The 15879-nt window shown below is 50.8% G+C and overlaps 6 protein-coding genes across 6 annotated transcripts in view; 2 read left to right on the forward strand and 4 right to left on the reverse strand.

Annotated features, from left to right (window-relative positions):
- Positions 1-1505: 1505 nt before the first annotated feature.
- Positions 1506-5493, forward strand: GUITHDRAFT_159421 (hypothetical protein; the record flags this gene model as incomplete). Its single annotated transcript, XM_005836511.1, has 6 exons — positions 1506-2967; positions 3014-3774; positions 3874-4044; positions 4092-5135; positions 5184-5246; positions 5387-5493. 6 exons carry the CDS (start codon positions 1506-1508, stop codon positions 5441-5443), a joined length of 3558 nt encoding a protein of 1185 aa, XP_005836568.1. The 3' UTR covers positions 5444-5493.
- Positions 5494-6031: 538 nt separating this feature from the next.
- Positions 6032-7081, reverse strand: GUITHDRAFT_135781 (hypothetical protein; the record flags this gene model as incomplete). Its single annotated transcript, XM_005836512.1, has 5 exons — positions 6032-6172; positions 6229-6373; positions 6429-6503; positions 6571-6708; positions 6801-7081. 5 exons carry the CDS (start codon positions 7079-7081, stop codon positions 6032-6034), a joined length of 780 nt encoding a protein of 259 aa, XP_005836569.1.
- A 796-nt stretch (positions 7082-7877) lies between these two features.
- On the reverse strand, positions 7878-8171 carry GUITHDRAFT_104551 (hypothetical protein; the record flags this gene model as incomplete). Its single annotated transcript, XM_005836513.1, has 1 exon — positions 7878-8171. The coding sequence occupies one exon, from the start codon at positions 8169-8171 to the stop codon at positions 7878-7880; it is 294 nt and encodes a 97-aa protein (XP_005836570.1).
- Positions 8172-10608: 2437 nt separating this feature from the next.
- On the reverse strand, positions 10609-12086 carry GUITHDRAFT_104552 (hypothetical protein; the record flags this gene model as incomplete). Its single annotated transcript, XM_005836514.1, has 8 exons — positions 10609-10772; positions 10820-10897; positions 10945-11023; positions 11065-11253; positions 11304-11394; positions 11447-11497; positions 11546-11646; positions 11694-12086. The coding sequence occupies 8 exons, from the start codon at positions 12084-12086 to the stop codon at positions 10609-10611; spliced, it is 1146 nt and encodes a 381-aa protein (XP_005836571.1).
- A 1104-nt stretch (positions 12087-13190) lies between these two features.
- On the forward strand, positions 13191-14999 carry GUITHDRAFT_162046 (hypothetical protein; the record flags this gene model as incomplete). The annotated part of the gene is made up of 10 exons (XM_005836515.1): positions 13191-13777; positions 13954-14061; positions 14110-14172; positions 14229-14330; positions 14352-14439; positions 14491-14529; positions 14578-14689; positions 14744-14793; positions 14842-14889; positions 14933-14999. Exons 1-10 carry the CDS (start codon positions 13417-13419, stop codon positions 14997-14999), a joined length of 1038 nt encoding a protein of 345 aa, XP_005836572.1. The 5' UTR covers positions 13191-13416.
- A 218-nt stretch (positions 15000-15217) lies between these two features.
- Positions 15218-15879, reverse strand: part of GUITHDRAFT_67817 (hypothetical protein) — a gene marked incomplete at both ends in the record, with an annotated part of 5594 nt that continues 4932 nt past the window's right edge. Inside the window, 4 exons of the mRNA XM_005836516.1 lie at positions 15218-15292; positions 15341-15445; positions 15498-15533; positions 15592-15672. Of these exons, the coding sequence (XP_005836573.1) occupies positions 15218-15292; positions 15341-15445; positions 15498-15533; positions 15592-15672 (297 nt within the window). The remainder of the gene's footprint in view (positions 15293-15340; positions 15446-15497; positions 15534-15591; positions 15673-15879) is intronic.

Consider the following 15879-nt stretch of genomic DNA (forward strand, 5'->3'; position numbering starts at 1 on the left):
TTGTTAGAGGGGGCCAAAGAGGAGGCCAGGAGGGGGACGGGGGGGGGCCAAAGAGGAGGCCGGGAGGAGGACGGGAGGCCCCCCCGAGGTAATTGTCCCGCAAAGGATCCCAGTTTGGAGTGAGCTGGTCAAGGTTAATCTCCCCCCCCCCCCCCCCCCCCCCGGATCTCATAAGAAGTACCCCCTCATGACGTTCGCAAACCCCAAATCGTAGGTATCTCACCTCTCCGAGTGATCATCCGATTTGTAATTGCTGCCCCTTTTTAAGACTATATGAAAATCTGAGGGGAGCCTGATATGCTAGTGATACAGTGTTTTATTACCCCCTACCCTCCGTGCTATGTTCAAAAGAACCTCACCAGTACCCCTATACCCCTGCCCTCAACATATCCCCATCCAAGTTCTCAGTACCGGTAATTGGTTAGATCAAAGTACCGGTATATTTAAAGGATATCTCACCCCCTACCCCACCTTTCTCGAGTGCCCTCTGTCGAAAAACACCACCCCATACTTTGGAGACTACCCCACTGGTTCGAAACTCTACTCCACTTGAGTTTTCTCTATCCCATAGCTATGACTTGTTCTAATTATTCTACTAGTGAATTATGCCTATCCTTCATACATTTACCACCCTTCGCTTCTGATCACCCCCATCAGGAACACCCCCACCGCCGTCCATGGCTACACCCTACCCCTCCCCTCTCTGAGGGCTTTCCCGCTCCTCGCATGCTCTTCTCCCGCCAGGCTGACGCTGTTCGCTTCTATCATCCGCCTCCTGCCGCCTCCTCTTGCTTCCTCCTTCTCCAACTCTATCTCACCTCCTCCCTCATCCTCCTCATGAACTTTTCATCTTCTCCTCCTCATACATCCTCTTGATACACATCTTCATTGTTTAATCAATACATCGGTATAGGTGTGCTTCTGGTCTCTTGATTCCAGGCTTCTTTCCCCACGTGTCTTCCTAGATGTCTCGCCTTGCAACTTAATGATGTCATTGTCTGTTATCTGCTCCACTTCGTGATGAGCATCATGCTTTTTTTTTTTTCACAAGCAGTGTTTCGCTTCGCCTCAAACCTGATTGCTTGTCTCTACCATGCAAATCTTGTAAATAGATATGATGTCGCCATGGTCGTTGTCACTCTGGTACTGACCCAGTGGATCTTTGACTGTTGGAATTGTCGGGTGTGTACTGCTACAACAGCTTCGATTTGATTTACCCCAGACATGTTTACTCTATTGAACGATGTTTTTGTGAGGATCCACACATCATACTCGCATATGTTCATCTTGTCTCAACATTTCATGCTTTCTTGTCACACACATGTTGCTTTCTTCCCATTCAGCTCATCCTTTCTTTTGAGATACTTATTTTCTTCATAGCTGCCGACGAGGAGGACCTTCACCCGACATGTTCTGTTGATTTTCCAGGTTTGTTGCGCAGCAGACGGATAAGATTTGATCTGTGCAACAACTCTTTGGAGGTTTCTCCGCATTGATATTTCACAATGGATGATTTTATGGACGATGACGAAATTCGTCAACCAGATACCTGGGAAATTATTCGAAAATATTTTGATGAAAATGGTCTAGTCCAACAGCAAAGAGCTTCTTACAATGAGTTCATTCTACAGAATGTCCAAGAAGTCATTGAAGACTACAAAGGACAGATTGAAGTCATTGCTACTCCGCAGTACAAGCCAGGCACAAAACAAGATTACAAACAGAAAATTCAGGTTGACTTTGGTAGAGTCAGGATCGCGCAGCCCAACATCACTGAGGTGGAGGGCAGAAAAGAAAGATTGCTTCCTTACATGGCCCGTTTGCGAAAGTTGACCTACTCATGCCAACTCTTTGTGGACATCACGTTGAGAAAATACAAGGTAGCGTCCGATGGATCCGAGCAGCTGGATAACATTGATGAGCATGAGAGGGTTCCTTTAGGTAAAGTTCCGGTTATGCTTCGATCTGAAGTTTGTCGTCTTTTTGGGAAATACAATAAGGACATCATGGACCTGAAGGAGTGCCCTCAAGATCAAGGAGGATATTTTGTTATCAACGGCAGTGAGAAAGTTTTGCTGGCCCAAGAAAGAAGGGCTAATAATCTTGTTTTTGTTTTCAAGAAGACTCTTGGAAAGTTTGCATATGTTGCAGAGGTTGGAAGTCAGGTGGAGAAAGGAAACAAACCACCTTCTACTCTCTACATGAAGTTGTGGAATAGAGAAAACAACGCGCGATTTGGTGCTTCAGTTGTGCTCACACTGCCATATGTCAGGAAAGAGATCCCGATCGTGATCGTTTTCCGAGCTTTGGGTATTGAGAGTGACCGTGAAATTCTTGAGCATATCGTTTACAACTTGAAGGATGTCCAGATGATGGAGGCATTGAGACCGTCGCTTGATGAAGCAGCTCAGGGCAAAGATCTTTCAACTCGTGAAGCGGCTTTGGATTACATCGGTAGGCGAGCCCTCGGGATGACGACTTCACGTGAAAATCGTATTCAACATGCACATGATATTTTGATTCGTGAGTTGCTGCCTCACATCGGCATAACAGAAGAATCTCTCACTAAGAAACAATACTTCCTCGGTTATGTCTGTAATCGACTCCTGGCATGCTCTCTTGGCAGGAGGCAACCCGACGACCGTGACCACTACGGTAACAAGCGTGTAGATATGGCTGGTCCGCTTCTTGCCGGACTTTTCAAAGGGTGTTTCAAGCGCCTCGTGAAGGAATTTCGGAAGTCACTTCAGGATTCTCTGGATAATGGAAAGGAAGTCAACATGAACACAGCCTTCAAGCAGGATTTCATCACCAAGGGCATCAAGTACTGCATGGCAACTGGTAATTGGGGAGTGGGCAAAGCTGCTGTTGCTGGTCAAGCCACGCGGACTGGAGTGAGCCAGGTGCTCTCGCGTTTAACATTTGCAGCCGCTCTCTCTCATTTGCGAAGAGCCAACACACCTATCGGTATTTACTTCCATTCAATTGAATGTATTTCTGATGATTGTAACAGGCAAGGAGGGGAAAATTGCACAACCTCGACAGCTGCACAACACACAATGGGGTGTCGTTTGCCCAGCAGAGACTCCCGAGGGCCAGGCGTGCGGTCTGGTCAAGAATCTTTCCCTCATGACCTACGTCTCGGTCGGTGGCGCATCGCAAGTCATAATCGAGCTGCTTCAGGCTGGAGGTATGGAAGAGCTCGAAGAGTTGGCATCTCCAGCTATCTGTGCCAGCTCGCGATTTAGCAAGGTCTTCGTGAACGGTGTCTGGGTGGGCATGACCGACGATCCCGACAACCTCGCGAACACGCTGCGAGAGCAGAGGCGTGAGATGACGATTGGAGGCATGATTCATGAGGTCGGGGTAGCAAGAGATATTGGGGAACGTGAATTGTTCATATCCACAGACTATGGACGTCTGATGCGTCCTCTGCTGATCGTTGACAAAGAAACAGGATTTTTGAACTTGAAAAGATCGAACATCATCCACATGACACAGAACGAGCAGACGACTTGGTCTGAAATCTTGCGTAAGGGCTTCATTGAGTACATCGACGTGATGGAAGAGGAGACTTGCTACATTGCCATGTTGGTGAAGGACGTTGGCAGCAACGACCTCTACCAATATACTCACTGTGAGATTCACCCGGCAATGATCCTCGGTGTTTGCGCGAGTATTATTCCTTTCCCCGACCACAATCAGTCTCCTCGTAATACTTATCAATCTGCTATGGGCAAGCAGGCTATGGGCATCTATGCCACCAATTATCAGGTATTACACTCTGCATTAGACTCTCTGCTTCTATCGCGTTTTTTGAATTTTTATGTTTCCTGCCTTTGAATTATACCGGTTCTGATTATTTGTGATCAGGTTCGAATTGACACTTTGGCTCATGTATTATATTATCCACAAAAACCACTTGTCAAGACGCATTCCATGGATTATCTCAAGTTCAGAGAGTTGCCAGCAGGGCAAAACCTCATCGTGGCAATCGCAGTATACAGTGGATACAACCAAGAGGATTCTCTTATTATGAGCCAGGTACGATGCTTCTTCCTAATTTTTCTAGCGCTGATTGTGCATTGCAGTCATCAATTGATCGAGGGATGTTCCGTTCAATGTTTTATCGCAGCTACACAGACGAGCAGAAGACTGAGGGAGTTTTGTGCCTCGAGCAGTTCGAGAAGCCGCAGAGAGAAGAACTTGGCAGCGCAAGCTCGAGGGTGAATTACGACAAGCTCGATGTTGACGGCCTGGTGTTCCCAGCGCAGAATGTTGAGGACAGGGACATCATCATCGGCAAGACCACCCTTGTGACCAACTCTGATGACTCGGACCAGGCGCAGATCGCAGTGAAGAGAGACTCTAGCACTCGCCTGCGCCACAACGAGCACGGAGTTGTCGACCAGGTCTTGCTCACGACCAACAGTGACACTGGCCAGCGATTCGTGCAGATCAAAGTCAGGGCTGTCAGGGTGCCACAGATCGGCGACAAGTTTGCGTCTCGCCACGGGCAGAAGGGGACCGTGGGTATCACTTACCGTCAGGACGACATGCCCTTCACCTCAGAGGGGGTGAGCCCGGACCTCATCGTCAACCCTCACGCCATCCCATCCCGCATGACCATCGGGCATCTCATCGAGACCTTGCTGGGCAAGGTTGGATGTTTGACCGGAGACGAGGGAGACGCGACTCCCTTCAACGAGGTGAACGTCAAGGACGTTTCTGACATGCTCCACTCTCGCGGGTACCAGCGACATGGCAACGAGCGGCTCTACAACGGCCACACTGGCCGTCCCCTCACCGCCCTTGTCTTCTTCGGGCCCACCTACTACCAGCGTCTGAAGCACATGGTGGACGACAAGATCCATTCGCGAGCTCGCGGCCCGACGCAGATGCTCAACCGGCAGCCCATGGAGGGACGAGCGCGCGATGGCGGCTTGAGGTTCGGCGAGATGGAGCGAGACTGTATGATCGCACACGGATCAGCCAACGTGCTCAGAGAGAAGCTGTTCACGCAGTCGGACGGATACATGACGCACATCTGCCAGGATTGCGGACTCATTGCCATCGCTAACCTTGACAGCAACCTGTACCGCTGCCCTAACCAGGCCACTTGCAGGAACTCGTCGGTTGGTCTTGTTCTGCTCGTTTGCTCGATGACTCATTCGTTGCGACAGATCGGGATGATTGAGATTCCTTATGCAGCGAAATTGCTGTTCCAAGAACTCATGGCAATGCAGGCGAGTGTCCTTGTTCGTGATGTTGTTGATGAGGTGGAACACGATTCATGATGGTAGAGATGATGGTGGTAGACATGGTGTGGTTGTTTCGATTATGACACAAAGATGACGATGGTAAACATGCTGATGATTTCTTTCAGATTGCTCCAAGGCTCATGACATCTCTTCCGGGCAACTGGCGACTGTATGACACCTGAGGGTCCTTACGATCGCCTTTCAATTCGAATCGATAAAGCATCAAAGGGAGGACGACTCTCTCTGTTCCTCTTTCTCTCAATCTCTCTACCCGCGGTCATAAAGGAAAATCTTCTAGACTTTCGAGTAGCCGATCGCTCCGACAAAGGCACGGGCGTGTGCATTCTGCTCCTGCAGGACCCTGTTAGCCATAAGGCTCCTCCTCCCTCTCCACTTGCCGCAACGAAGATTTTCTCGGAGCACGGCGGGCCTGCACGAATCTCCAGGTCGAGGGTGTAGTCAGTGACTCCTCCGATGTCGAAGGCGTTCTTGATGCCCTGGAAACAGAGCAGAGGACGTGGAGATCCAGAGAGAGAAGGGAAAGGGCAGGGGCGCGGAGAGATGGGAGGGAGCAGGTGGATGCGAAGGGGAGGGAGGAGTGATGGGAACGAGTGAGAAGGAGAGGGGGAAAAGGGAGATCAACATGTCAGATCGGCTGATCACGAGCCGAGCTTTCATCCTCCTCCTCTATCACCTCCGGCCCAAATCCTCCTCTGAGCACCAGGCCGAAGGGAGAGTCGGTATAAAGCAGGATCCCGACAGTTTCGCCATCATCCAAGGGTATCTGCAGGCGACACGAGGGAGCGAGCGTGAGTCAAGAGGAGGATGTCATGTCCATGGAAGACAGCAGGACAGTCGCTCACGGGTTCATCAAGAGGGAAAGACTTGTAGAGCTCCGTCTTGATCGTGAACTGCCAGCACGTTCACAAACAATCGGCTAATCGCCCAGGAGTGGGTCGAATTTCACCTCTCCCTGCTCGAACTCGATCACGTTCATCACTTGCTTTCTCTTTCCCAGGCACTTCCATGCAGAGGGATCGTTCTCGTTCCCTAGAAAGCTTCCTTTGGTGCACTTCCAAACCTGAAGGTCCAGCTCGACATCCTGGGCCAAGCTAGACGGGAAAACGGTATCAGGGACCAAGGGCAGGGAGATCAGGGCGGGCAAACCTCGAACATCCCGACTGAATGTCATGAATTTTCAACTTGCCGGACTTGCTTACAAGGTCAAAAAAGACTCCGTACCTGAAAGGCATCTCAACATCTCAACACAACTACTTCTCTACACTGAGTGAGTTTTCAAAGATCGCACCAGCAGTTTGACGTTCGTGGCCTAGTGATGAGCAGCTCATCAGCCTGCTGACTCATCTTCATCGCTCTTCCTCCTGACCGCACGATCGCTGGCCTGGTCGCTGCATAGCGCCAGGGAGCAGAAGGTATGATGCCTGGCCTGCACCAACATAGTGAGGTGCAACCTTTCAAGTGCAGGAGCAAGTGAGGATCAGATAGCAGGGCAGAGATCGAGAGGCAGCTGGCATGTACCTTGATGATGCAGCAAGGCAATTATCAGCTCGAAACAGTCCCGCTGGGGAGCAGAACAACATCGTTCCTCTCCTCAACGAGGAGTCGGAGGAAGAGATCGGGATCTGAGCCCGTGACGAAGGGGAGGTAGACAAAGGCATGGAATCAGGCGATGGGGAGTGAAGGAGTCGACAAGAAGGAGAGGAAGAGAAGAAGCTGGATGAGGAGGAGGAGGACGCAAGAGAAGCCTCTGCCATCCCCAACCCCAGCGACATCAACAGTCCCACTACCCGCATGTGCATGATGGCCCCCGATACGTCCGGGCGATTGGGTCGGAGCGGGGATGAGGATGCTGAACCTTGCGGCGGCGAGCCGCGGCCGGTCACCGGGTGCCGGGCGGCCGGGCTCTGGGGACGGTCGGACCCGGCCGTACTGCACCGTGACGGACCGGCCGGGACGAACTTGCCGGGCACTGCATCAGACTGAGAGTGTCTGTTGCCAGCCTGAGTCGGAACGCCGCTCGGAACGAAGTTGCTCCTTGACAATCAGTGGGACTGAGTTCACGGTTTCCGACTGAGTCACAGTAGCGCCGGGCGACTGCTGTACGGCCTTCACAGACGGTGATCGAACAGTGACGGTTGAACTTCTGAAGCCTGACCGTCGGACCGTACGGTCCGGCCGGCGGTCAGCAACCTCGGACTCGGGCTACTAAGGCTAAGTCGGCGTCCAAGCAGCGTTTTGTCGAACATCACTGAGATTCGGTTTTATTCCGATGGTGTAGCTCGCCAACAGAACTTCACTCAGCACACGGGGGACTGAATGGTGAGTTCGATGTCAATTTCTTTACTCAAATCACAAAAATTTCACACTATTCATAATACGTCTACACAATGTCTCAATTTTACAGGCATGCAAATCGTTCGGAGCCTACTTGCGTCATCAAAAAGAATAAAATTCTCTCCAAACTGGAGATTACATTGTCGTCAACTTTGCTGTGAAGGACCCAATACCCCGGAAAGATTTGGGCGCGTCGGCTGTCCAAGCAATATTCTACACATTGTACACTTGTTCTATCATCAAATCAATCCTTCCACCAGATTATGACTGGAATTCTGGGTACAGTCCAAGTTGGAGTTTGGTATAAACCTTTCCCGAAGCATCAAATTCTGGTTTGTACTCGTGGTTCTGGCGTCTCCTGGTCTCAAAAGGTCCAGCACGCCTAGTCCTAAGTCCAGTGTACCTGTCCGTTCTGGGCGTGAGAGTGGGGCTTTGCTGTTCAACATCATCCTCCTTGTCAAAAGCCCAAAAGAAGTCCGTTTCCACAAGATTCTGCCTAACTGATACAGTTCTCCTGAGCCTCTTGCCCTTGCCTGACGACAAGCCACCGTTCATTTGGCAGACGTTGTTGTTTGATCCCAATGGCGAACCAGCTGGCGAAGGAGAAGGGGAGGTGTTTGCAGTACATGGTTCTGCCGGCGGAATGTTGGATGGATCCAAAATGACTCTCCTCAGCGCATTGCTCGAGCTGTGCGCAATGCTCATAGCATAGCAAGGAAGGCAAATGATCAAGAAGGCCAGGCGAGAAATCCGAACCATCTCAAGAAGAGAAGGCTAGACAGTGGAGAGCACCAAGTCAATATTCAACTACGTCCTGACAATTTTTCAAGTTTGTCGAGGACAATAGGTCACTTCACAGGTGCGATGCACGTCACGTGAACAAGAGCAAAAGCTAGAACGTGCAAGTTCTGGACTTCAAGAGCTTAAGGAGAGGACTGGGCCACAGGTGCAGTTGTGGAGGAGCAGTGATATGGAAGAGGGAGGATGGGGAGTCGTATATATAGAGGAGGGCCTGAAGAGCAGGGATAGGGAAGAACAAGGAGCAAGAGCAGGACGTGATAAGGCGGAGGGGGCGGATGGATGAAGAATGAAGGATGTGGAGTACCCCTACCCCACTACCCCATTTTATAGGACCCTACCTTTTTCTGATACGCACACTGATACCCACCCTCTGGTCCTCTTACCATCATGAAGTACCCTACCCTTGTACAAAAATAATCAGAACCACCCCAGTAAAATTCATGATCCCCTACATTTGACCAATCAATGACCCACCATTTTGTGAGGATTTCTTACAAAATAAAAGATATAACCGGTAGTAAGATACTCCACCCACCCTTTGAAAAACAGGACCCTCGTGTGCGACTAGCATGTAAAGAAGTACTCTTATTGGAATGACCCATCCCCCTAGGACAGAAGTCATTGTCTGTAAGGGGGGGTCCATGCCAACACTACAATTATTATTGTTTGCATTAGGTCTCGAAGAATAAGGTCGTATGTTGGGGTGGGGGTGCTTTTCGTATTACATTACGGGTACCTCAGACTGCTCCAACAGGGGTACTGAAAGACAGGTAACCGTCTGCTTTCGCGGAGGGGTGACTGTCGTGGTAGGGTCTGTCAATCAGCCATACCTTGGGGGTAGGGTGTGTTTGAATCAATGAATGGGGTGTTCATACCCCGCAGGAAACATGAACCGGTACTTTACCCTGATATTTATGGGGTAATTTCGGTATCTTGTTGGTGGTTGATTTCACAATTGTATTTGGGGTGGGGGTTACGACATGAAAAAGTGGAGGTGGGGGGGTTGCAGCATCCTCGTCCCTACGACCCGTGGATCCCCTGAAAGACAGAGTGGTCGTAGCAGCCAGAGGCTATAGGTCAACGTTTCTCTATGAAACTCAATAAGAAAATCTAGGAGAGTGAAGAGAACGAGCGAAGGGGGCGATTCTAGGGTGGAAAATAGTGCCAATGGGGGTAGGGTGAGCCTGTGTTGTGCCCTCTTACTGTTGGTGGGTAGGGGTTGTCCAATGGTTGAGATCATGAAGGTGGTCTGAGGGGGAGGGGATCTGCTGCGACTGCATCAAGATGGTCGATTTTATAGCAGGAGCAATAGCAAGATTTAGTGAGGGGTCAAGGATGGCAAAGGAGGGCATCCAGGTGCAGTGGGGTCTCCATGCCAGAGTCGTACCCCATGCAGAAAGACCCTACCCTCTATTGAAGGGCAATTCTTGTGTCAATTGAGGGGTACATATGGGATCACATCAAGCACCCACCCTATCACAAAAATCCATGTTCACCATCCACGATCACCGTCGCTTCCACCCCCACCCCTCCCTGAAGGAGTCAGCTTTCATGCCACGTTGACCCTCTGAATCTCATAAATTCTTTCGAAAAGGAGGAGTTTGAATCGCTGGGGTCGGAGCTGAGTCGTATCTTGAAACCAAAAGGAGTCTTATCAATATATTTGTGACTGAATCTGTTATCTGGTCTGATCTCGTCGAAACGATGTTATTTTGGATGTCAGGCCTTATGCGGTTGCAGAAGGCTGGGATCTGGGGTGTTGAAGATTCCGACATGTCTCTAAAAGTATTTACAAATGCAACGAATCGCTTATACTAAATTGTAACACGGAACGAGGTCACGTTACCCTAAAACCACTTCATTCTGGGGCGGGCTAGGACAAGCCGGAGGATGCAGGGAGGATGAGGGAGATGAGCTGGTGGATTGAGTGGGAATGAGGGTTGGGTCGCATTAGTCGCAATGCGAGGACTTTCATTACCAACAACGAATCATCCCCGCGATCTTCTTGCCTCCTGTTTGCACAGAGGAAACTTGCCAAACGTGATTGCAAGTTTCAGCACTACATGTTGTGTTGTGCTACCATGTAACATTTGAGTTTCTGTGCAGCGCACAGTACTTGCGGCTCTGACCCCTCCCTAAGAAACGAACATGCTTGTCACAGCCTCCGGGAAAGTGGCAGCTAGGTGGAATGTCAGCGATTGCGGCGAACAAGGGCAGGGGCACGTGTGGACAGCAAGATGGACGTCGTCGACTGACTTGTGTCTGCTACCTGATGTACGATGTCAGTCTCCCAGACATAGTCGAATGTTGGCCAAGCATACAGTGCAGCTTCTTCGAGCATGGCCGTCCCGAGGCCTGCTATGACCATTATCCCGGCCCGGGGTTCTAATGCAAACTCCTACCTTGTGGAACTGTCGCCCCCACGAGGCAGTCTTGGTGCAACGGTAGCATTTCAAGTGCAGAGAGAAGAAACGCGCACTCTGCAAACAAGTTGAGATGACCGGCAGAGCCTGAGCATAATAGTGACCGTCTGCATGCTTGTATCGGACGTTCGGGGGGACCGTGTCTTCGACAGAGTTGAACAGATCCTTTCCACGAACGACGTTCTGTTCTCGTCCCTGTACGTGGCATCTTGGACCCCATCGACCCGCCAGCCGGGGGAGTCAAGGGAGTCAGAGACGGTTGCCTTCGGCTTAAATGGTGCGCGGGTTGCTGGCTTTGCAGGAGGATTGCGAGACACCGCCTCTGTTCCTACTGTCAGGGCAGGGCTGTATTCCTTCCTCAGCCGATCGGACTTGGAGCCTCTGTGCGCTGCCGGTGATCGTGTGGTCAAGTGCTGTACGAAGTTTACCGCTGCAGTGTGAATGCAGAACAGAAGAAGAGAACCTGATTTTGCAGGAAGAATATCATCTTCTGGACATCAGTGTTGCAGTTAGCGACGTTCCGAAGTTTTGCTTCCGATGTCGATTTACATTTGCTGATTTGTGAGATGAGTATTCCTTCGCATCCCCCACAATGCTTCCACACACCTGCAGAGAAGAAGACGCCATTCGCTCTGGTTGTCCGCCAGACCCCACGAGCTGCTCCAACGTCAACTATTTTCTTGAGTCAAGATTCGATAAGATTACGCTTTTCTTGTACAGAAACAGCAGTATCTCGTGGAATTCCAGCTACGATCTCTTTCGACATCCACATCAATGTGGAATAAGGTGAACACATCCTTCTTCTTCTGCAGACATTTCTCAGACTCGGGGAACCCGCATCAGGTGCATGAACCATCATCGACATTCTGAAGTCGGGTAGGGGAGGTATCCGTGGATTCTCGAGGCATTGATCCAGGAACTGCTGTACTTTGAAATCCTTCGAAACCTTTGAAAAGACCTCTTCGTCTTGCGGAACCACATTCAGCATGAAGAGCAAATGTGATCGGCTCCATTGAATGTCGTTGAAAGCTTGACTCTGACGGAGGCGTTCGGTTGTAATCGAGCTCATCAATTTGATGACAGCAAAGAGAGTTTTCTGAAGACCCGATTGTTGCTTGTCTGTGAGACTGAAATATGTCTTCTGTTTCTCTAAAGAGATGTGCCTCTTGCTGAAAATCAGATGTTTGATGCAGATGAAGAATTTAGTCCAGGGGCAAACGTAATGTCCCTTTGACTCGTTTGACATCAACCTATCCACATATGTTGACGTTTTGCAGATCTTGCAGATTGCTTTGAGTCTTCCACTTATGTCTTGAAAGATAAATACCTCTTCAAGCTCCTCGTCACAGGATTCATACACTGATCTCGACAGGTTGAGGTGCTTAAAAATGTGATTCTGTAGTGAGGATCGCCAGAAGACCTTTTCTTCAGGATCATCCACGTTGATTCCATCCTCTGAGAAAGATTCGCAAGAATCGTGGCTGTAATTCTGAAGCAAATGTTCAGAATATTCTCCATACAAACTTGACTCGTCTTGTAAGCTTCCTGTCCTGCTACTTTCCGAAGAACCCCCTCCTCGCAGGGCCCTGAGCCAGAGTCTTGATGGTTGTTGGACCTTGTACAAATATGTCCAAGGAGTTGTAGAGTGAGCTATGTTCAGATCATGAGTAGAGGATGGCTTTATATCAGATCTGGAATGCCCTCTGCTCGACCAGGTGGCCAAAAACAAGCACATGAGGCAAGCTCGTTCGATTCTACCTCTCATTCACTTTTTCGGCAAGAGGCCATGTCGTTTACATTCGGATCCTGCAAGAGATAATGCAACGCTTTCATGCAACACTTGCCCGCATCCTCTAATATACCATTCCAAGGACTCGCTCCAGTCTGTACACGACTCGTCAACCTCGTTGCAATCGCCATCACTCATCACCTTGCCGCCCGCGCTATCTCATCATCGTCTTCGACATCAAACTTCGCCTCCTCCTCTTCCCTCTCTTCATGCCTTCTACATCCTCACATGCTGCCATGCAACAGTCGCTTCACGCCATGCCAGCGGCCGATTCACTTCACAGCGAAGGTAAGTGAAGGTATCAGTTAAGTTTGGGGGACAGCAGTCGGCAGGATGAGGGTAGGTTATTGCTGTCTCTACTCTCCTGATTTTCCTCGTACTGGTTTTAACTTAATTTTGAGTAAACTTCACTTCAGTCTGTACCCCAGGTTCCATCACCCTACCCTAGCAATCAGAGCAGTATTGTGAGGAATAAATGGGGTACTGCAACTATCCTTAGGACACCGGTGGTCAACTACATATCGTTCTAGTCGACCGCTTCAGTCGTTACGCATTTCGTTGAAGCCATAACGGACAATGGCGCCGATGCGGCTGACAGTTTTCTTAACCGCGATGTTGGTGGTGGTGACGGCGTCGCATGGCAGAGGAGGAGGAGGAGGCGAAAACTCTGTTGACATGCGAGGAGGAAGAGTTGACGCAGCCCATGGAAGAGGAGGACGGGCTCATGCGCGAAGAGACAGTCTTGAAGTTCCAAACATGGGCCGAGGGCAAAGGGGCGTAGGAGCGCATGAGAAGCGGAGGCAAGCTCGATCCAAGGCACACAGGGGATAGATCGAGCACTGGACTCCGAGCAGGGAAACAAGAACTCTGCAGCCATTCGGTTCCTGGAGCACTCCTGCCCTCTGGCATCACTGGCTTGTGTGTGGTGATCGATGAGGGTACGAGCATGTGCAGTGGTCAGGTGATGATGGAGGTGAAGTTAGCTGGCGACGAAGGAGCTGTCATCTTTAACAAGCCTCTTGACGTGTCCGAGCTCCAGACCTGTGCGACCGCACAGGAGATGCAAGAAGCTCCAATCATCGTCCACACGTGCTCGAACAACGCGAAGATCTGTGTGGACTTCATGAGAGATGGGCAGAACACTCTTGGTGAGCTGTAGGTGGAGGGTGGCGATGATAGCTTGAGGAGCTGATTTCGAACGACATCATCCTTTGCTGCACCGTGTTGTCTCCACACTGCCCACAGAGATTTCTGAAAGATATTGCTGATGTCTGCAACAACATTGCTGGCAGACTGCAATCACTCTTTGTGACTCTTTGTGCAGCAATCAGCCAAGAGTCTGTCTCTGGGTGTCCAACAATCTACGTCGTCGACTGTGCACTGGGCCCCAACGGGAGTTTCCCGCTTCCACCTCTGCCCTTCGAGCTCGAATGTAAACATGATCCTGCTTATTAACGCACGACTGATCTGAGACCGGCAGGCTTCTCTTTCGGCGATGATTGCTCCAAGTATTCAGACTGTGGATCCTGCATCAAGAATGGATGTTAGCATCTCTTTCTGCCAGTGTTGGGAGGATTCAGACGTTCTGTCTCGGTGCAGGTGGCTGGTGCTCAGCTGGGTACTCGAATCAACATTCCTGCAAACCCGGCAATGCTGCTGGCGCGCTGTGCAACGGTAGGAACGCATGGCCCCGATGCGAAGGTCTGAAGTTTTGATTTCAAGACTGCGGGGTTCCAAATTGCAACTGTGACTGGAACTTTGGGAAGTGCCCTGTGCCAGAAGTAGATATGGAGGCAAACGACGCCAAGATGTAAACGAGGCGGCCTACTGCTCCCTGCCCTCTCCTGACACACTTCTCAAGGAACCAGACGATCTGGAAGCTCAACATGACGACTGAAAGGTCCGTGAGTGACGGCGCGTGCCGTGGCCCTGATCTGAATCGTTGCAGCCTCCAGTCGATGAAGTCGGATGTGGTCGACGGACAGCTGGACTTGGATGGCCGGCAGTATGACTGCCTCGCTACATCAACCATCGCGCGCGACTCCTCCTCTCAGACTGCGGTATTTTGCAACAATCCTCTTGCTTTGAGGAGGTCGTGATGCTCGATGCTGCAGATCCTTGTCGTGCTTGCCATCGTCACTGCCCTCGTCGGCGGCTGTGCCGGGTATATGAGCAAGAGGCGATTTATGGTTCGCTGATTTCTGTCCTGCAGAATCGCCTTCGGAAAGGCTGGCTACTGGGATCTTGTTTTTAGGAGAAGGTTTGGATCGGGGGGTGAAGCTGGCAGCTGACGAGTGCGACAGGGGGGATGACGAGGGCCCGATGATATCTAGGGACGCCACAGGCTCCTACGTCCCTCCAGACATCTGATTGAGTTGTCTGACGACCTTTGCAAGAGTTCGGCTTGAATCTTGGTGTGCAACAGAATGTTTCTAGTAGAGATGCCTGAAAGTGAAATGATGGTGCGAGTGGTTTGGGACGGGGCTTCCCTTGCGTCCCCTGCCGCAGCATTTCACTGTGTGAAAGATATTGATAAACAAACGTGAAGCAAAAATTCAGCCGGTTCCCCTCCTCCCTTGGCAGGATCTTTACAGCTTCGCAGAGATGGGCTTGTGGTGCTGGTACCAATGGTTGCAGATGTCGATCCTCCTGCAGATCCAGACCTGTCACTCGTCTCAGCGCCGCACCGCAAGCACCGTCACACCCTTGACCTTCTCCTTGGACTTGATGTAGTCGAGGAACTTGGCGAGACCGAGAGCCCTTCCAGGACGTCCGATGACGCGGCAGTGGAGGCCGACAGACATCATCTTCGGGCTCTACCTCGCGCGGTTACAAGCAAGAAGATAGCAGCATATTTGTCAGACTGACCTTCTCTCCTTCCGCATAGAGGACGTCGAAGGCATCCTGGGGAGGAGGCAGAGGAGTTGAGAAGTATGAGAGGAGGATCAGAGTCTACGAGCACCTTGAGGTAGTTGAAGAAGCGATCTCCCTCCAGTGCTTGAGAAAACCTCATGTCCTGCCATCGGGTTAGAAGCCTCTCCATCTCCCTTCCTCCTCCCCCTCTCCCTTTCCCTCCCCCCGCAGCATCAACCCGTCGACCAGGACACTTCGTGTCGTTGCCTCCTTGCTTGTAACCGCGCGAGGTAGAGCCCGAAGATGATGTCTGTCGGCCTCCACTGCCGCGTCATCGGACGTCCTGGAAGGGCTCTCGGTCTCGCCAAGTTCCTCGACTACATCAAGTCCAAGGAGA

The sequence above is a fragment of the Guillardia theta genome (genome assembly GCF_000315625.1).
Source record: "Guillardia theta CCMP2712 unplaced genomic scaffold GUITHscaffold_17, whole genome shotgun sequence".
Taxonomy (NCBI): domain Eukaryota; class Cryptophyceae; order Pyrenomonadales; family Geminigeraceae; genus Guillardia; species Guillardia theta.